General features: G+C 43.3%; 1 protein-coding gene across 1 annotated transcript in view; it reads left to right on the forward strand.

The window, feature by feature from the left end:
* Nucleotides 1–22,161, forward strand: part of LASP1 (LIM and SH3 protein 1) — a 54,979-nt gene that overhangs the window by 22,225 nt on the left and 10,593 nt on the right. The window contains exons 3-4 of the mRNA XM_035134739.2: nt 6,443–6,527; nt 18,789–18,896. Of these exons, the coding sequence (XP_034990630.1) occupies nt 6,443–6,527; nt 18,789–18,896 (193 nt within the window). The remainder of the gene's footprint in view (nt 1–6,442; nt 6,528–18,788; nt 18,897–22,161) is intronic.

Here is a 22,161-nt window from a genome sequence, read left to right on the forward strand (position 1 = left end):
TAAGTATCTTTTGAGAAACCGAAATCTATGTGGACATGCTGCATTTAGTAAGAAAGTATCTTTGCTCTAGCTGTTAGGTCAACCACTGACAATGTTCCTACTGTGAGGATGAATTTCCACAGTGACAGTTCACTGTTAAATCCATTAAGCTGCCACTTGGATTCAAGTAGTGGTTCGAAACAACCCTGCAATATGTGAAAAATTTAGCATTCAGAATAATTTTTGAGCTAGTATCAGACCCTTACCCTTATTGTTTCCTCCAGTAGTTTATGGGATTATGCCAACCTGATATGTACAGGAAACAATTAAATGCTGGTGAAACTGGGTGTGTTTGATGCAGAAGTTATTAAGAGAATAGAAAACTAAGTTTAAATATGAATGTTTTAATTCCTGATTCTGATAAGCCAATTCTGCGGTTGTGAGATTATCCCTTGCATTACACTGCAGATACTCTTGAACTGCAATTATTGGCAGCAATACTAGGATTTCAAGTACCAACTCCCAGAACTGAATTGTACATCTCTTTAAAATGCTAGCAGATCTCTTTGGCGAGTTTGTTTGTTTGTTTGCCTATTTGTTTTTTAAAAAAATTCTTCTGCATCAAAACACGTAGCCACTGCTGGGAACCCCCTTCTGGAACACAAGCACTAGAAGTGGTTGCCATGGCAAGCTAAGAAAATTGGCTCTTCATAGTAGCAACATAAAGCTCACTGCACAACCATAAATGTTCCAGTGTGTCTGTCTATAGTTTGTATCTTTGGTATGTTTTTTAAAAAAAACAGGTTTGAACATCTGGTAGCCGCCTTCCATAGAATCTTTTCTCATTGACAAGCAAATACTGACAGTTTAAATGTCCTGATGAAACCTATATTTCCTCTCTCTTATTTGTCCCTTTTACTCTGTTATTGCTGGCTTCTGCTGTATCTTGCTACCCAACAAACAATGAATGGTAGCTAGACTGCAGCAACCACCCTTCCACCTACCCCATGAATAATATTTAATTTTAAAGTACAAAAATGCATATTGAGGATAACCAGATAAATGCAATAATTAAAATACACTCTAACCATATCCAGCACCTAGACTTGTTAATTATAAATACACTGTGAATGATCAGGACTTCTCTCAACCTAGAAATGCATTTGCACCAAGGTTAGAATATGATGATATATAGACTAGCTGTGGCCATAAGCTTTAATATAAGAGCCCACACCACTCAAAATGTATATCCCTGCCTGCTCCCAGGAAGTGCTACTTGGATTAACTACTGCCAATTAGACAGGGACTAAAAGGTTACCTTAATTTTATCTAACAGAAACATAAACCAAATATAACCTAAAATATAAATGGCTAGAAGATGGGTGTGTGTGACAGCTTTGATTCTTTCTTGGAGAGTTGATGTTTGTGGTGCAGTACACTATTCAAAGTCAGTATCATACCACCTGGCCCAGTCAAGACACATGTTCAGATTTGGGCTTGGAATTGGTTCAAGAGGAGCAATTTCTCTAACCTCCCACTTAAAATCTTAATACTACACTTACTACAGACCCTGCATGTTCCTCTAACTGCTGGGGGGCATTCAGATGTCTCACTTCCACCTTCCCCTCTGTCACATCTGAAGCAGGATATGAATACAAGAGCACTCTCTCTACTCGCATTCCTCAGCAACTAGCACTCCCATATACCACCTCCAATCCTAGTGGTAGTACACAGCATTACAACAAAGAAGAGTTCTGCTGCAGATTCACAAAAAGGGAGAGCTAGACATCTGGCTGTTTTGGGCAGCAGATGCAGGTTTAACTTCAAATTTGGCCCTAAGCTAATTGGAGCAGGGAAGTGACAAGGATTCAAAATGGCAGCCTTCTGTCCACATGATGATCCTGCTCTTCAGGGATTTCAGCTTGGGTTCCTAGCAATCTCGTTATACTGTATTACAAGATTGCCTTGAAAGGGATTCAGAATTGCAAAATCACTTAGCATTTTTATACTCCCATTAATTGAAAAGGAAAAGTGAAAACCATATCTGACTCTAATCCACATATTGAGATGCTATCTTAATTTCATTAACTGGCAATTATTCTTTGAAATACTATTTCTGTTCCATACTACATATTGGGGCATTGGGTGAGAGTGGTTTGCTACAAGGCTGTAGCTGAAGAACTAAAACCTAAATCTTCAAGGTCTAATGCTCTTATGTGGGCTCAAGCTAGCTATCCCTCCTGTTCTGTGACGATACTGTGTGTGTACGCAGAATATCTAGCTGCTCTAAGCGGGTTAACCTGAATTGAGATTAAGGGGAATTTTGGGGGTTTATATTTAAGGGCAAACATAGGAACTGCATGATTCTTGCTCATGCATTAGTCTTGTCAGGTTTGCAGGCTAGGAGATGGTCTTCAAGCAGGCAAGCTGCTTTCTGTTTCACCAGTACTCAAAATTGTAGTGCATTGTCAGACAGCCCTTAAATTAAGGCATATTTTTCACTTTTTTTAATGGGTGATTTTCTGTTCCCTTTCCTATTTTCTCCCCAGGATTAGACCTCTCCAGAGATCTTATTGAATAGCATTTACCTGCCACAGTTTCACTTCTTTTCTCTCTTCCTCCTTCACTTTTTAATATTTGGAATGTAATACCCTTAGCTAGGTGGTCCCTTCTGTGTCATGTCACCCAGTGATAATCTACTGCTGATGTCCTTAAATTGCACATGAGGGGGACATTCCCCTCTCCTTACCAGAAATAATGGCATGGCCTGGAATTGTATACTTTGTACCCTACAACTTGGGGTGGGGGGTGGGAGTGCTAGTACTGAGCATGCAGTTGCTTGCTTATTTTGTAAGCACAGTTAAACACATACTCATTCTTAATTGGTCTTTCTGAGTAGTCGGCTCTATTTTTAACCCTGAATTTCCTGCCTTTCTGCTACATTGTGCTCACAGGTTATTTTTCATCCTTGCTGTGGCTAGTGGCTTATCTTTGTGTGGTATCGGTGGATAATATTGTGAGGTTCTGCACCTTTGCAAAGGTGTAGTATTGAGGTCTGCGTAAACTTGAATAAAATCCTGAGGGTGCTTTGAAATCAGAAAGGGCAGGGGGCTCTCCGCTCCTGGAGTCTTTAACTTCTAATGGTTTCATCCAGAATGTTAAAAGTGGAGGTTATCCAATGAGCGGGAGGCTAATTCTCATCACAAGAATATAGTGGAACTTCGTATGCCAAGAAAGCAAAACTGACAGTGCTCATGAAGGGGATGGGAAAAGCAAGTGATTCGCTGTTTCATCTGTGTGGCCCAAGGACAGATGAGATTCACTTAGAGCCAAACAGTTTGTGTAGACTGCATTTTAAAAGGCCTCTGAATTTTTGTATCATGGTACCATAACCCAAATGATAGGTTGACAGGAGCAGGGACCAAGCAACAGGAGCTCACCCTGTCGCAGGGATTCCAACCGCCAACCTTCTGATCAGCAAGTTCTAGGCTCTGTGGTTTAGACCACAGCACCACCCGCATCAAAAGCACGTCAAAAGTGCAAGTAGATAAATAGGTACCGCTCCGGCGGGAAGTTAAACGGCGTTTCCGTGCGCTGCTCTGGTTTTGCCAGAAGTGGCTTAGTCATGCTGGCCACATGACCCGGAAGCTGTACGCCGGCTCCCTCGGCCAGTAAAGCAAGATGAGCGCCGCAACTCCAGAGTCGTTCGTGATTGGACCTAACAGTCAGGGGTCCCTTTACCTTTAAACCCAAATGTTGTGGTGCAAAATAATTGTGAATGTTTGTAGATCTTTGCTTCTTTTATTTTGCTAGCTGTAAAGAAGGGTGCTAAAGCCTCCACTCCTTAGCAACTGGAATCGTGTTCATGTGATCATAAATTCACCAATCACTGGCCTCATTTTCAAACTTTACACATAAGTGCTAGAAATCTGCTTTTTTAAAAAAATGAGCCCTGAGCTAAAGATTCTGCACCAAATAACTTAGCATTTCTGCAGGCATGTTCTTCTAAGTGGTTTTGATTGGCTACAATGCCCTCTAGGTTTGAGAACCTTTATTTTTGTGCAATGAAGGCACAAAAATTGTTCAACTATGTAGATGCAGGCCAAATAACAACCATTAATTTCCCCCAAATTATTGCAGTTGCAAGATCTCACTATTCTTTTTTTGTGGTTGTGTGCTCATTTAAGTCAGGGTTGTGGGGCATCAGGTATGCAGAAACAACCACTGTATACCCACATGTAACATCCTTCTACTTTCTGAATTTTTAGCTGACTTTGCAATCATGGCTAAATGTTCTGCATAGGTTCCCCAGAACAAAACAACAATTAGAAGTCAAACCAGAAATAATTTTATTAAATATATTTCAAGATAACAATCTGGATTAACATAATAAAGAATTAATATGCCAGTTACTACAAGCAGTGAGACACAACATAACTAGACACTGGAAAGACCTTTCGGGCACAATGATAGACAGTTGATACAAAGCAGTTTGGGAAACAGCCCTCCTTGAAAGATTAACAAATAAACTATGGTTGACTTGTGGGCAGATCAAGAAAAATGGCTTTACCCTGTGTGGTGTAATTTCATAACATATCCCAGTATTCCAGAAAATAAACAACCCATCAGCTTTTGGCTTAGACTGGTTTATCTAAATTTTAACTTAAACATAAATTATTACCTTCTGTTTGAACCCCCTTCCCACATTCATCAACATACCAATAATACTTTATATTGTTTCACTGGTAACATAAGAGGAAAAACACAACCACAAGGGCTCCTGATTAGGTGTTTAGCTATGCAATGTTGAATGTTATCTGTTAACTTTGTTGTATCCTGTTTCCCTTTTGATTTTTAATAATAATAATAATAATAATAATAATAATAATAATAATAATAATAATAATTTATTATTTATACCCCGCCCATCTGGCTGGGTTTCCCCAGCCACTCTGGGTGGCTTCCAACAGAAAAATAAAATACAGAAATCTATTAAACATTAAAAGCCTCCATAAACAGGGCTGCCTTCAGATGTCTTCTAAAAGTCAGATAGTTGCTTATTTCCTTGACATCTGATGGTAGGGTGTTCCACAGGGAGGGAGCCACTACCGAGAAGGTCCTCTGCCTAGTTCCCTGCAACTTGGCTTCTTGCAATGAGGGAACCGCCAGAAGGCCCTCGGTGCTGGACCTCAGTGTCCGGGCAGAACGATGGGGGTAGAGACGCTCCTTCAGGTATACTGGACCGAGGCCATTTAGGGCTTTAAAGGTCAGCACCAACACTTTGAATTGTGCTCGGAAATGAACTGGGAGCCAATGGAGATCTTTTAAGACCGGTGTTATGTGGTCTCGGCAGCTGCTCCCAGTCACCAGTCTAGCTGCATGAACCAAGAACCTATACATTGACCACTAATAATGAACCATACATTGTAGATATTACTGCAAATTTATTGTGCTATTTTTGTGATATACAGATGACATGAGAAGACTTGGTCTATTCATTTGTATTATTTATCATTCCTATGATCCTTTTAAATAAAATCCAATAAAAAGTAGTTCCAGAAAATCTAGGTTTCTCACAGTAAAGTGGCACAAATGTGTGCCCCACTGCTAATAAGGAGGGCAATGCTATGAAAGCGAAAATTATGAATTAAAGTTTGAAATGTATCCCTTATTCGCCAAGCACCTTAGATATATGTGAAACAAGTCCCCTGTTGAGCTCTCTGATTTGTTGGCTCTTCTGGAGGAAGAGTCACATAATAGTTTTATGCTCATGGAAGCTAAATTCATGATACTAAGTTAGCCTTATGCACATCTTCAGTGGTTTTGCACATAGAGCCCCCTCTGAATTCATGGACCAATGCTTAATTTAGCTGCCAAACAGCAGGGATTAGGGAAGCATTAAAAGTTGTTTGACAAATTTTGACTGGCCTGATTTGTCTCAGTTGCCCCCAGCTGCTTTTACACTTGCCTCTTAAGGTAGGCAGAGGATAATTGCATCTAAATTTGGATATATTTAAATGAGCTAAATTGCGGGGAGAGGCATAAGTACAAAACTTCCCAACTAAGAGTACTGTACATAGTTTTCACAAGGTATCTGTGCAGGAATACTTCCTTCCTTCCCTACTCCCTGGATTTTGGTACACTGTAGCTGAGCCAATTCAGTGATGTCACAGAAGCTACATCAAAATTTTCTTTTAGGTTTTTGCATTATTCCTATCAATCTTCCACGGTGCTAAAGACAGTTGCAGTATAGCAGCATCCATTATATTAGGTGGACAGAGGCACCTTGAACAGCTGAGTAAAATCCACAATTGGTCTGTTTAGGAGCAAGTTCATAGTGACACAAACTGGGGGGCAGCTGATATGTATAGAGACTGTGCTGGTGTTGGTTTCATCTAATCTGGCCAAACCAGATTAAGAATGATTCCTTTTTAACACAGCCTATTTTTTCCCCTCTTTGCAGACACTACCCAAAGCAGTCCTTCACTATGGTGGCAGACACTCCAGAAAACCTACGCCTTAAGCAGCAGAGCGAGCTTCAGAGTCAAGTAAGGCTATTAAAGTTTCTTCACGTGTTGCCTACTGCTATATTCTCTCAGTTACAGCATTTTCCTCAGTGGTCTTCTGAAAACAGCACAAAGAGGATGTGTGTATATTCAACCTCTTTTAAAAATAGAACACTCTCCTTAGCTGTCAGAAAGGAAAACTACTAAAATATTGCCCGAGGAAATGAAATTATCAAAGCTGAAATGAAATTAACCAGCTCTGACAAGAATCCTCCCTACAAACAGATGATATTTATGATACAATAATTGATGGACAAGAATTTGAAGCACCAATAAAAAAGAAGAAGCAGCAGCTGAGGAATCTGGAGAAATGGAAGGAGTTGCAGGTTAAAATGTACTGTATATTCCTGCATATAAGACTACTTTTTAACCCAGGAAAATCTTTTCAAAAGTCTGGGGTCGTCTTATACGCCGGAATATACGATAAAACTGCTCAGTGAAAAGTGCAGGCTGCAAGTGTGCAGTAATTAGGTGAGCAAATAAGTTGTGGTGTAGCACCCAAGCCAAGCACTCTAGAATATTATAGTCAAGATGGGGATAAGATGAAGGCAGAGCAGTATGGCCAGAAATTAAGTGGCATTGGGGGATGAGATCAAGGAGTTTCATACCCAGAACGAAGTACTGGCTGCCATAGTCAACTCTGAGGACTACAGGACACAAATTATTTTTCACGTAGCACTTTATCATCATCATAATAGCACCTCAGGATGCACCTCACCCTTAAGCCTGTTTCTTAGCTGTAAGTGGGTAGACAAATAATCTGCACAGGTTTGTTGGAAGGCTGGGCAAATGATTGGAAAGCACTTTGCCCGCTAGAAATGCCAGAGAAGGTTACCAGTGCAAGAATAGAATCTGGGATGTTGTACATTGTGTATAACATCAGTGAGGAACCTTTAGCTCATGGCCCTAATTAGACTCAGTGCTAATTTGGCCCATGAAGCCGTTTTCCCCAAACTGCACGCACCTGATGTTATATGTGATGTCAGGTGTGGGGCAGGTAAGTATGCAGCTGCAAAGGAACTATCAAAAGCATACCTTCAGCTTCCGATGGTTCCTTGGCAAAGCAGAAAACCCTGATTGATCAACTGGTCAATGCTCACAGCGAGCCCCTTATGCAGATACAGTTTGAATTCAAACCATGCCTGCAAACAGTTTTCTCTGTGGATCAGTTTTGAAGGCATCTTTGTAAATCTGTGGAGCAAAATGTCCATTTGTAGGCATACTTTGAATCCCAACCACACCTGAAAATGACAAAGCAATGCTTGCTGTAGTCAACTAATTGTCTGGATAGTGAGCCCAGTTCCCTGGTGCATTGTATGCTTAGTGACCTTCAGTCAAGGGGGAGGAGTGGCCAGGGTGCGTAGAGTAGCTACTTGGTAGAGGAGGGAAACATTTATTTCCTGTGGGTGGGTGACAACAACCACCTAAAAGAAAAGCAGTTATCCCGGAATGTCCAACTAGAGCAGTGTTTCTCAACCTTTTTTGGGCCACCCACGGCACACTTGTTCCATGAAAAAAATCACGAAGCGCAACACCATTAAAAAAGTTAAAATTTTTAACTCTGTGCCTATATTGACTATATATAAAGTAATACTCTGGCGGCCGCCAGGCACGTGACAAGGCAGCAAATCGCCCTTCTCGTCGCCGCACGCTACTGTGCCGCGGAACTAGAGGATGCTGCTTGGTGCTTTAAGAATTAATCGTGACAATTTATCGGTATCTCTCCCTCTGAAGGGTGTGATAATTTATTCTGTCCCATGCCCTATCTGACTAGGAATTGTTATGAGCCACAAGAAACTTTGGATAGCTTGAAGAGGGGAAAAACATATTGTGTTGAAGCTTTTAATGTGATCTAGCTACAGAATTTGACGCTTAGATATGATGGTATGAGATTGTAGATTCTCTTGATATACCTGCAGACAAATACGTATTGTCCTTCTTTGTAATAGTTTTAATGCTATTTTTTTGGTCTAGATTGCTCGGTATTTGGGAATTCGTATGCTACTCTAACTTAGGGTTCAGTCAACCATTAGAGCAGTGATTGCCAACCAGTTGTCATGTGAATAGATTTGCATTTTCTTTTGGAGTGGGGTGGTTGAAATGGCAGGTACTTCTTCACTAGTAAAGAGACCTTTCAGAGGGGGTGCACTGTGTGTGATTAAGAAAGATGGACAAAGAAAGAGTTTTGTGTGGCTTGCGTGGCACTTGGAAGAGAGAGGGAGAGGTGCATATGTGAAGTGCATTAATATATGAGAGAGAAATACATGTGTGTGGTGTGGTCAACATGTATCCTGGTACAGTCAAACCTCTGTTCCCGAACGGCTCCATTTTGGAACATTTCGGCTCCCCAACGCCAAAAACCTGGAAGTAAATGCTCTGGTTTTTTAATGTTTTTCAGAAGCCAAACGTCCGACACAGCTTCCGCTTGAGTGCAGGAAGCTATTGCAACCAATTGAAAGCCATGCCTTGGTTGTTGAGCGTTTGAGAAGCCAAACGGGCTTCCAGAACGGTTCGACAAGCAAAGTTTGACTGTACAGTCATACCTTGGATCCTGAACGCCTTGGTACTGCGACGTTTTGGCTCCCGAATGCCGCAAACCCAGAAGTGAGTGTTGTGGTTTGCGAACGTTCTTTGGAACCTGAACATCCGACGGGGCTTCCTGCAGCCAATCAGAAGCCGCACTTTGGTTTCCAAATATTTTGGAATGGATTCCATTTGACTTCCAGGGTACAACTGTACTAGAGAAAGCTCCCTGTTAGGTGGCAACTGTGTGTATCTATGTAAATGTATGATCTCCACAGTCAGGACCAACAGGGCATAGGTGACTTTCCACAGCAATCATGATATTTTCTGGGGGCAGTGGAGTGGAGTAATCAAGCACCTATGACTTTTGTTCTTAAATTATGTTATGCCACACCCCCATGACAGCCATTTTGTGACCAGTGCCCACAGCACCGTCTCAAAATTCAGAACATGTCTACTGCTTCAAAAAGGAAGGCAGACCCTTTATAAGGCCAAGTTAAATAAGTAGGGTTCCACAATGGCTTAGGTAGGTTGTTTTTCTTCAGCTGCTTAATCTCTCCCTTGTCATTTGCATCAGATTCATTTTCAATCCCTGACTGGATTTCTCCCCCCCCCCCATCACTGTTTTTCTTATCTTAACCTTGATCTCAAAGTCATCTGAAAGAGGGTCACATTTTCTTTACAGTGGCATGTTTAGCAGAGGTAGCAGACATTCTACTTACCGTAAATGCTATTGATTGTGGATTGCAACCAGGAGGTCTTTCAGCAGTTATGTGTGTGTTTTAATGCTGAAGTTCTTGAGGTGTTACTTTTTGTGCAGCTGTACTTTTTGGAATGGTCTTGCTCTGGATTCCTCTAGCTAGAAATCCTCTTTGCTGAGCCCAGATTTTTGCACTGAGGCAGGTAATCTGACTTCTAAGGTGGGAATGTTGTTGATTCTTATGCCACTTACTTGCTAAAATGGTTTCTAAGCAGTTATAAAAATATATCAGCACGCAATCAAAATATGCAATAAAACCATTTTATTAAAACATTGAAAACATTCCTAATAAAATGCACAATAAAACCTGTTAAAATAGCAACTAAAATAATTAGATCAGGGGGTTCAGGTCAGGAGATCAGGGGAATGCACTTTGGAAGACAAGCCTGTGTAGCTTTTTGCAAGGCAGCTTGTGAGAAGGAGGCCTTCAAGGAATAGTTCTTTTTCTTCTCTTCATGCCATGTGAGAGACGAGGAGGCTGCCAGCTTGATTGCATGTTGCCAGTTAACTGCTCCCTGAATTTGTAGCCTCATCTTGATGGGAGTGCTGTTTTTCTCTAGGAAGTCTGATGTGCCCCCTTTCTGTTTTAATCTGCCACCTGGGGAGGCTAGGTTTTGATTTTATCATCTGTACCCAATTGTAGTGGCTTCAGGGAATGAAGGATGCACAGCTAAGTGCCAAGATGTTCTCTTAGAGGAGAGCTTTGTATAGCCTAACAAAGTGACCCAGAAGTTTCTGTCCCAGATGCCCAGAGCCAAGGCCTAGTGAGGAATGACTCAGTATTTGTGGTGCCTGTTCTTAGTGTTGCAATCTCTTATCTAAAAGCAACTATTAGAAAATTCATGGGAAGTTTACGGTTTTTTTCTTTTGGACAGCAATGTGAAGGTTGTTAAAACATTTCAGCAGAGCACATAGCACTGGATTGAAAAGCATCACTCATACTCTTCTTCCCCACTCCTCCCCCAAACACATATATTATCTTCTCTAACTGAAGAGTAGTGGAACTCACTGTTTTTCTTTTTCTTTTTTATTTCTTCTACAAAATACAATGTTATCAAACAGGACCTGAGAACAATATACTCAGTCCATATACAGTTATAGATCACTGTTTAACAAATACAAAATAAAACCAAAATTAACAAACCACAGGTATGTGAATGTGTGGAAGGTAGCAAATTATAGCGACTATTATATCTATGTTATAAATGGTTGGAGTTGCTATTTCTACACATTCACATACATGTGGCTGCACTGTTCTTATCTTTTTCGCTTTATATTACTGTTCCTCAAAACATGGCCCATGCACACATTAGGCCTTCTGAGCCTTTTGTTCCTTTCCATTTTCTGTGTTCCATATACTTTGCTGCTTCGGGTAGTAGTAAAACCCTGACTCCTTCACATTATTTTCTTCTAATGGTGTTATGTGTGAGCATGTTGGGGAACACAAAACCACTATGAGTTGGAGTTGGCACAGGGGAGGTGGTAGCCCTGAAGTGTTAGGTCTGAGCTGCCCCACAGGTGAAATAGCATTGTGTTGCAAGTTTGCTGACTGAGGCAGATAGCTCTAGGTTTGCTTTTTGTGTGAGAGGAATTCTAGAAAATGCTGGATGCAAAAGTGGCTTAGTTCTTGCCAGAGGATTTAGACTTTTTTTGTCCACTTGTTGCCCCATCGGTAGCTCCAACTAGACCTCTCCCAAGGGCATCTAGGGCAGAAATAACCACACTGAAGGCCCTCCCACATACCTCTGTGAGTTCTGTGTATTTATTTTGAGTAGCTAAGAAGGCGTAGCTAGTTCCGATAGCTTGCCAGAAGCACACAATTACTTTCTGTGTGAGTAAACAAGTCCACCAGTTGGACTAATTTTAATGCCTTCAGCCCACATATGACCATGAAATAAGAGGGCTTATTTCCTGTGGCTTTGCTTTCTCATGCGTTGAAAATAGTACCTTGTGGGGAGTGGGGGATACTTTGAGGCAGGATAGCACCTGGGACTTAAGAGTCCTTTCTGCTCAAATGTTGGATGGCTTATTTTAATCATGCATGAAAGATGGTTGTGCAAACTTTCCCATGCCAGGTGTGAGGCAGCTTCTTATTGTACCTGACCAGCTTTCTTCAGGCAGTAAATTTGCACAGGTTTGTTATAAGCATGTTTCCTTCTATGTCACCAAAAGTGAGGTCTTAACCATGAACTATTGGTACTTGTGAATGAGCATATGGTCCACTCCTTCATATGGTACCCATCTCCACCATAGACAGTGCCAGTTCCTTCCTGGAAGACGAGAACTTTGGAATAGAATTGTTTAATAGAGTACAATCCTTCTTGAGGGGTAAATGTTGCTGTAAAAATGAGAGCATGTGAAGTAGGGGATATTTTCTGTAAGAGAATTGTGGCAGTTTGCCTTTGTTCAGGTGAAGGCAGCCGTTAATATATTTTGACTTTCCTAGTCTTTAGTACAAACTTTGGGTTTTTTTAATGAAAAGATAAACCCTGTATTGTGTTATTTAGAGCAAAAGAACAGAAAAGCAGAATGGCTTCCTGCTTGTTAAACCCTTCTTTCTTTTTGCATATTGTCAGTGTTGTATCGGAACAGCCCTGTCAGTATACTCTGCACGACTAAAAAACACACAAAAATCTGTACCAGGGAAAGCTGGAGGCTACAACCAGTGATAGAAACTCAGCTACACAATTTAGGCGCCAAATGGCTTCTTAAACCAGGGTTACAGTCACCAAAATGGAATGCCTAATTGTCATTTTTTGGTCAAACAGCTGGAAGGTCCTATTTTTCAATACAACTTCTTGGTTCCTGAAATTCAGTCTGATTGTGCAGATAAAATATAACAGATAGAATTCTACAGGATGTGTAACTACTGTGTGAAAACAGTCAAGGTCCACGGATCCCCAGGCATGCACTTCCAGATAGTGGAGACATCAGGTGCCATCCTGGCGCCCACACATCTTCACATGGTTGCAAGTGGCCAGGTGCAAAATGTGCCCGGCACCTGGTGAATTTCAAACGCTGGCTGCAATCTTTGTGAATCTTGGAAACTTGCACGTGTGTTCATTTTGCTTGTTCTAGGGAAATCTTCAGACCACCCAACTTAGTTTCTGATACTTCCCCAAATTTCAAACATGTTATTTAATTAAGAGCTAGAAGCTTGGTTTTCTTTTTCTTTTTTTAATGAAGGTTGAGATTGTCAAGATGGTGATTTGTGTCCAGTACCCAGTTACCGGTATGAACTTGTAGAAACAATTGAAGATGACCACTTATTCTGGAGCCGACTGGAGTTAATTTAAGAACTGCTCTGGGGCAAGGCGACTGTAGTCATGGCTTGGTTAAACTTCCATAGCTCTTCAACTGGTGTGACTAACTGGGCGGAAAATGCATACTTTTTGATCTGGTGAATAGAATCGCTTCTTTACTGAGACTGGTTGATGACTGCTAGTCCTCTCTTCTTCTGGCTGCCCCATTGTGTTCCTGCTTTCTTGTTGTCTTCCACCCTCACAGTCCTTTTTAGCAACTCATAATAGACCAGCATTGAGCAGGACATGGGAAAAAGCTAACCAGTTTGCCTGACTCACTCATGTCTGGCCCTCTGTAAGCATCAGAACTGAGTTGATTCCAGCTGAGTGCCCATAAAAGGACAGAAAAAACTGAAAGCCTGCCTTGTCTGAGCACTTCCTCTGCATGTAGCACTCTGTTGCTTCACTCTCTGGTGTGCAAAAGAAATGTCTTCCTTTGCGCACAGTCTGCAAAACTTCAGCAGGGATCACACTTCTATGTTGAATTCTCAATTATAATTGATACAGTAGCCCTTTTACAAGGCACATTTTAATCCTTTCTCTAATTCTCACAACTCTGGGAGATTTGATTTCTGATTTTACAGATAGTCAGGAACTCATTGTATTATTTGCCTTACGTCAGTGAGTTTGTGCCTGAGCTGCAATTTGATAACAGAGGTGCAAGGTCGAAATAAGGGGAAATTCTTTGCTTCCATCCCCGGCCCTTCATGGTGAAAATAGATGTTTGGAATAAAACAGTGGGATGGAATTCTTAAGCAATACCTACCAATACATTCACTAAGCGGCAGAAGCGTTTGGTGGGCTGGCTGGCTACCAAGCCAGTTCAAACCACTTTGCAGTCCTCCTTCCTCCTCATTTTCAGATATATCACTACAGTGTATCACAGTGTATCGCTGGTGATACATCATGATGTTGAAAAGCAGATATTACCCAGCCCTAGCAGGTGAGACTCAGGTCACCTTGCAGAAGAGAAGTTGGCAATTGTTTTACATCATACTGGAATGTTGAATTGTTATGCCTAGATAACTGTCTTCTGTGTTAACCCAGGTGAGGTTGAGCCCAAGTGGCAGCGGGAAGTCTTCTGATGTTTGGAAATAGTTATCTTGGTAACTTTGGACTAACACGGGTCAGTGTAGCAGTAAGCAACCCTGTAAGTTTTTCCCCAAAAAAGCTCAGCCGCAGGCAGAATTCGAAGGAGCCAAATTTCAGAATTCTACAGAGCGGCTGGCTACTGCATCACTGCATAACTGATCATGGTAACTGATGTTCGCACTGTGCAAATATACTTGTAAGGCAGCATGCTCTACATGTATTCGTTCCTTCTGTGTATTGTCAAAACTTTGCATACTGTACCAACCTAAGGCATCATATTTTCATTTTGCCTACACCACATTGCCTATACCACATAGCCTACCTTTGGGACCAATGCGGCAGCCATCACCTGCAGAATTTCTAACACTTGGTACAATTGCAAACAAACAAGTGTTTTTTTTAGACTTCTTGCACTGGCAAATAGTTCTCCTGAAGCAGCTCTTACATTGCTACTAGGCCATGCATGACTTGGCACACCCCTGAGAATGATCCCTCATGGCTTGCTAAAATTGAAGTCATTTATGTCTCTGTCCCTGTTAACCCCACACTAGTCTTCCAAAGCAACTACCGTGTTTCCCCTTTTTTAAGACACCGTCTTATAACTTTTTTTCCTCAAAAAAACACACGGTGTCTTATTTTCAGGGGATGTCTTTTATTATTATTATTACTGTTTTTATTACAGTACCTTACAGCTGTTCTGGGCTTTGTATATCTACAAAAGAACTTAAACTTAGCTTGGTAATATATGGGAAGCCAGAGCAGGTGGAGAGCATGCAACACTGTCCAGAACAGGGGTCAGCAAACTTTTAATGTGGGGGGCCGGTTCACTGTCCCGCAGAACTTTTGGCAGGCTAGACCGTGCACGCGCGCACACACACATACACATACGCCCATGCCTTCCTTCCCTCCCCACGTTCAGATGGAGCAGGCTGGGCTGGGGAGGGAGCACCCCGTCGGCCCTGGGTCTCGGCTTGTGCTGAGGGGCCGCAGCCACCCTGCCAGGAAGGGCCCCTACCCCGGGGTGTCCATGACCATGCTGCTAAAGTGCCACCGCCAAGCAGCACAGAGGAGTCCTCCTCCTCCCTCCTCGCAGGCTCTCTGCTTCCGTGGCTCTGCTGGGCTCTCCGAGCACTCTGTGCTGCAGCAGCCGCCAGTTCTGGGCTGCGGGGTGGCAGGCCTCCTCAGCCGGGCCAGGCAGAGGCCCGGCCGCTGGCTCGGGTGCTCCGCCCGGTGCTGCTGCACACTCCGCGCTGCAGCAGCTGCCAGTTCTGGGCTGCGGGGAGAGCAGGCTGGGCGTGCGCGCGCAACCTGCAGGAATCAATGCGCTCCCATCTGCGGCGCATGCAAATGGCCCGGGAGGGCTGCCTCCGCCACCTCCGCTGCCAGGTCAGGTCCCCGCTGTAGCTGCAGGCTTCCCGCGGGGGCTGCCTGCGAAGCGCCGCACCGAGGCTCCCCGGGAGAAGGCGCGCGGGGAGCGCATTCTGGCCCCGGTGATGTCAGGCGCGCGGCAGTCCCCTGAACCAAAGCGCAGCTCGGGGGACTGGCGGCAGCAGCGGGGCTTCCTCAGGGAAAGCAGGCAGGCGACAACAGCCCTGGAGCCGAAGCTCAGCGGGCGCTGCTTGCCGCCTGCCAGCCTGCCTTCCCCGCCACTCCCCCGAGCCGAAGCGCAGCTTTGGGACTGGTGGCGGCAGCGGGGCTTCCTCGGATCGGCAGCTGGGGGTGGGGCGGCAGGAGGCTGGCGGCGGCGGGGAGGGCCCGATGCGGCCCTCTGGCCGGGTCGGCAGGTCGGCGGGGGGGGGCGGAACTCGCTCGGCTTCGTCGCTCTTCCGGACAGCAGCAGCAGCGGGAGGAGTGCGCGCTCGGCCCTGGCACCATGGCACAGCTACTGCAAAAGTGCCGGGCGGAGTGACAAGCCTTGGAGGAGAAATTCCAGAAGCTCACATTTCTGGGCTGTGGGGTGGCAGGCCTCCTCGGCAGGGTTGGCAGGCATGTCTTATTTTCGGGGTATGTCTTATACTTCGCAAATGCTTAAAATTGCTGCCCTGGCTTACTTTTTGACTACGTATTAAAAAAGGGGAAACACGGTACTCTCTTCCGAACTTAAAAATGGAAAGCGTAATGCTTGTGGTCAACAAAAGAGGTTTAAAGACTGTCTCAAGGCAAATCTTTAAAAATGTAGTATAAACACTGACAATTGGGAAACACTGGCCTGCGAGCGCTCCAGTTGGAGAACAGCCTTTACCAAAGGTGTCATGGGCTTTGAAGAAACTCGAACTCAGGACGCAAGGGAGAAACGTGCTAAGAGGAAGGCACTCTTGGCAAATCCACACCGTGATCAATCCATACCACCTGGAAACCAATGTCCCCACTGTGGAAGGACGTGTGGATCCAGAATTAGCCTCCACAGTCACTTATGGACCCATTGTTAAAACCGTGTTTATGGAAGACAATCTTACTCGGCTACGAGTGATCGCCAAAGAAGAAGAACCCCACACTACTCTTCTGTATGGCATGCTCTATTTATTTGAAGTTTCTCAACCATTTCAGATCTAGGAAGCTGCTTGCAGCTGTGGCTGTCTCTCCACAGCATATGAGAACAAGGCTCCCTCTCTTCTTTTCCATTCTGGCTCCCCTTGGGACTGCCAGTGAAGCTGTTCGCATCCACCAAGCAGATGATTTTTGTCCTTGCTTGGAGGACAGAGTTGAGTTATTGGGTAAAGAATTATATTGTAAGTTGGTGTAAGAGTATCTTTATTTTTGAGTTTCACAGAAAGTTTCATCAGGCAGAAGCATTCAAGAAAATCAAACTTAGAGGATGGACAAAATTGAGCCCATAAAATTCATTCTAATTATTTTGTAACTCTTGTCTGTTGTGAGGCCAACATGGCAGCCATTGCGGCACATGCATATATAACATTATGTCCAGGTTAAGAAATCTTTTAAGTGAGAGAGTCTTAAAACTTCATTATCTCACATATATGTGGAGCTGTCCAACTGTAGCCATTATTCAGGCTTATGTTAAGACAATTATTTGATCAGTTAGTGGGTGGAAATGGGGAGGAATTGTATTTAAAATATATCACTTGGGCCAGTCAGCTGCTTTGAAACAAAAATTTTGTTTTTGCTGGGGGGGGGGGGTTGTATCCAGTTTGCCTCCACTATGGAACTTGTTGCCACAGGAGGCGACAATGGCCACCAGCTTGGATGGTTTTAAAAGAAGATGGGACCAATTCATTGAGGAGAGGGCTATTAATGGTCACTAGCCACAATGGCTATGCTCTGCCACCACAGTTGAGGCTGCAATGTTTCTGAATACCAGTTGAATACCAGTTGCTGGAAACCACAGGAGGAGAGAATGCTCTTGTGCTCAAATCCTTCTTGTTGGTTTCACTCAGGCATCTGATTGGCCACTGTAAGAGCAGGATGCTGGTCTAGATGAGCCATTGGCCTGATCCAGCAGGCTCTTCTTACATGCCTATGGTTTCCCCATAAAACCTGTTTCATGATCATATGGTTCAGATTGAAACCTCCCAGCAATCTTTGATCAGCATTTGTGAGTTGCTAATGTTTTCAGAAGTGTTCTGTGTGAGCCCAGGGTATCAACAACTATTATTTCAAGCAAACCTAAAGAGGAGAAAACCTTCCAGATGTCTCCATACTGGAATTGATCTGAGCCTCTGCACTCTTGTTGGGTAGCTTGAGATTAGAGTTCATGAAATGATTTTTTTTAGGGAGGTTTAAACCACCAAGAACCTTGCTGGATAAAATACTGTCTGCATTTGCCTTTGCATGTCTCTTTTTAGATAGCTGAAGCACATATTAGACAGTATTTTGGGGCCTGATGTCCTGATAGCTGTAAATCTCCATCAATCTTGATGGCATTGGAAGATGATGCAGAACACCATTGTACCAGATGTCTGTATTGGAGACTCACAAGATAGTTGAACTGTGATGTTGACATATTCAAGAAGCATAGAACAATATTTGTTGTGCTCATATTGCCAAATCATTTGGAGGTGGGTGGTATATGCATATCCACTTAATGACCTGAGCCTATAGGTATGTTTAGACAGGAGGCGGGGCAGTAGTCTACAAATCCCAATGCCTTGCTGGACAGCCTATTCTTTCCTTCCTTTGTCCACATTGAGCGTCTCAGTTCTTTAAAGAGTGAAGATGGGGAATTATTCCCACAGTTCTGTTGTGGTTCTGAGGTGCTCAGTGCACCTTGAGAGCAGTGCAGCTGTAGTGACAGTCATCCTTCCCTCTTCACATCCAAGCTTCCCTTCTGTTGTACTGCCTTTAGGAAGTTTTCTGAACGCCAAAAAATGCACTGTGAGATGGATTAACTCCATCCTTCCTCCTGAGGTTGGATGACTCTATGCTGTACTTTCTGAGACAAAACCCTGCAAGGTCTTGCAACCCTGAGTTTTGGTTGACTGTTAGGTTTTCTTGCCATGGAGGATTGTGTCCCACTTGCTGCCCCTGCAAGTCAGGGATTGTACCTTTTAAAGAAATTGCTGACAGTAGGAGAGTAATACAATTATGCTTCCTCATTCACATACACAGGTCCGCTACAAGGAGGAGTTCGAAAAGAATAAAGGGAAGGGCTTCAGTGTGGTGGCTGACACCCCGGAATTGCAGCGAATCAAGAAGACCCAGGATCAGATCAGTAACGTAAGCCACCCTGCATATTCTATTTTCTGTCTGCATATTTTATACTGTTCAGCTTTGGTTTTCCCCTTGGCAGGTACTACTACAGCGCAGTTTTGGCTTTCAAAATCCCTGCTGCAAACTCCCGAATTCTATAGTTGTTTTGAAGCTGGGCAGTGTTGTAGAAATTTTCTCGCAGCCTTAGCCTTACTTGTTCTGCACAGCACAGAAAACAATACAGTTAGAGGTATTACCAAAAGTTTCAAATGCTGACATCGAGTTTGTGTTACACAGAAGTGTCTTCTTTCTCTCTCTCTCTTTTTATTGCAAATAGTATAAAAATACTTGAGCTTTATCATTTTGGAATATAATATAAAAACAGGAACTATATACACTATTTCAGCAATATTTTTTAAGACCATTCAGCATCTTAATTTATATTCTAGAAATTTATATTCTAGAAATTCTAGATTGTACCTATTTCTCAGAACTCGATAAAAGAAGACCACTTTATGCAAAAAGTCTTAATTGTTAACAGCATGTGTTGGTTTTTCCTAAGGAAAAATAAAATACCCACACTGGTGATCGCTCACTACATTGAATTTTTCTTTGAAACAAAGGAATAGGAAGTGGGTGGGTTTAAGCAGGAACTGTGGAGTCAGGTTACTAAATGTCCAGTGTTGCTGAAGGACTGGGTTACATAACTGTTTCCTCCCACATACAACTTAGTAAACAATTTCACCAAGGCATAGAAAGAAAATATATGGGAAGAAATATAAACTAATGTTTGGATCTTGACTATTTTCTTTTCCTGCAGGCAGAGTAGAATTTGAACTTGTAGTATACAAATGATAGGAATCTTGGAGGCAGTCAGTTCTACCCATAGAAGAAATGAAGTACTTTTTCTGAGTCAGGTACCATTCTCTGAATAGCCCTAATGTCTCCCAGACCTCTTTCCCTTACCTTTGCCTGTAAATTATTTACCAGCCTCCAGGGGATTTTTTTGGTCAGGAGGGCTTGAAATGCCCCCCCCCTTGAGGCTGAACCTTGCTGAACCAACAGCATAGCCTGGAACATTTTTACCGTTTGAGCTCTCACTTCTCCTCCCCTGTGCTATGAGTGATTTGCAAAATGAGGAAACGGTAGCAGAACTTGACCTGCTTCTCAGAAAAACACCGTCCATGAGACCTTGAACTAAACATCTTGTGACTGTTCCACAACAGAATATAGTAATCAACCATATGTAGCTGAAGAATCAGACTACAGGGATCCATGAATCCAAATTCACCCATAAGCAAACTGAGTAGCTGTGGCTTAACCCTGCTGTATTGTGTCTCTAGCCAATGCAGGGGTGCCATCTCGCGCTCAGGGTTGTGGGTACCAGCCACTGCAACGCAGCCGCCTGCTGGCTTTTCTCATTGACTTTGTGGGTGCCTGGCCCCCACAGTTATATTATTGTGGGTTCCCAGGCACCCGCGGCTCCCTGGAGTTGGCTCCTATAAGCCAATGCAGGCACATTTCTCCCTCCCACTCTGAGACTCCCTGCATATTGTCATATTTGGCTGTTTTCCCTCTTGACCTCTGTTCCACCCCCAGCTGCACACCGAGGGCTCCAGCAGCCCAGGCACTGGAGGATTTGAACCAGCTGCTAGCTTTCTTCCGTTACATATTTCTTCCATGTGTGTTGGAAGGACATGGGCCCAGCTTTCCCAGCACCTGCTCTTGCTTGAAGCTGTGATGGAATGGGACAGAGACAGCCTGACACTGCCTTGTAGGGAGCCAGTGGGCAGAGGTGACCAGTTTGATTTCCTCTTTCAGGAAAACAGCAAAAATAGTCTTATCTTCTTCCAAGGATAATTTATATAATTTTTAGTACATGCTGTGGTCTACAACTCCCACCACACAACAGTTTTGAGGTTGGTGGGAGATGGTGACCCTAACTACACAGAGCTTCCAAAAATGTTCCAATTTCTGAAGGCACCAATTAATAATGTGACCAGGCAGCTGTGACTTTTATACAGTCAAACCTTGCTTGTCGAACACAATCCGTTCTGGAAGCCCGTTTGGCTTCTGAAATGTTCAACAACGGAGGTGCGGCTTCTGATTGGCTGCAGGAGCTTCCTGCACTCAAGCGGAAGCTGCATTGGACGTTTGGCTTCCAAAATACATTCAAAAACCGGAACATTTACTTCCAGGTTTTTGGTGTTTGGGATCTGAGGTTTGACTGTAGTAGTTACTTATTATTCTCAAAGCCCAGTAAGAGGTTTTATTTCCATTTTACTAAGTGGGTAATGGTGGACAAATCATGCAATTTTCTGAGGGCCACCCAGTAATTATTTTAAGATGGGAGTTGAACCCATGTTCCCCAATACCAAGCTGTGAGCACCTTTTTTCACACTGATTTGGGTGGGTGAGACTGCACTAGGTGACTAGACCAATGGGAGCAGGGTCCTCCTTACAAGGAATTTACATACTGTAGGGGTGGAGGTCTGACGATCAAAATGACATAAAGTAAGCAAGGAGAATGTGAAATATCAAGACTTCCATGGTTAAAATTAGTGTGTGGTGATTTCTTAGTGTCTTCTGTTTAATCCTAGCTGCAAAATACTTTTTTTGCGGTCTGTTGACTAATCTGGCCTTAATAATTTGCTTTGGCCATCTGGCGTGAGCTGGCGCTCTGGGGGTTAATTCGGGGGGGGGGCCTGCAGGATGAGTTTAATCCCACAGGAATTCCCTTCCCAGGCCCTCTGCTCCACAGTCTCTTTTGCAAGACACATTTTGAGCTTTTAAGTACAGTAATTGCCCTTTTCTGCTTTTTTCCTCTTCGTTTGCAGACTCAGTTCTGTCCCCTATTGGCTGCAAACCTCCCAGGTTTGCAATTGGATGTGTGTCTTGGGAAAGGGCTTGTCTGATGCTTATAGCAAAACCCAGTTTGGTGCACACTCCTTAGAGAAACCCGTGGAAGCAACAAAACCACATGTGGGACTGTCTCTGTAGATTCCAGCTTTTTTGCATGGTTCGCATGATCCTTAAGAGAGCCAGATACCTTGGAAAGGCTTTTTCCATCCTGTTAGGTGGATTTTTTGGTGTGTTTTTTTAAAGGAGGCAGTGGGCCACTGCCATATAAAGAGAAGTTAAAGTATGGCTGTGTATATTCCTATAAGGGCAGCAAAGATAATCTTTAATAAGATGTGAGTGGTGCCTGGCTAACACCTCTGAACCCCAAAAGGTGTGGAAAGAGGATGGAATGAGGTTTTGATCATTATGCTCCCTAATCAAGCAGAGGATG

This window comes from Zootoca vivipara, chromosome 13 (assembly GCF_963506605.1).
Source record: "Zootoca vivipara chromosome 13, rZooViv1.1, whole genome shotgun sequence".
NCBI lineage: Eukaryota > Metazoa > Chordata > Lepidosauria > Squamata > Lacertidae > Zootoca > Zootoca vivipara.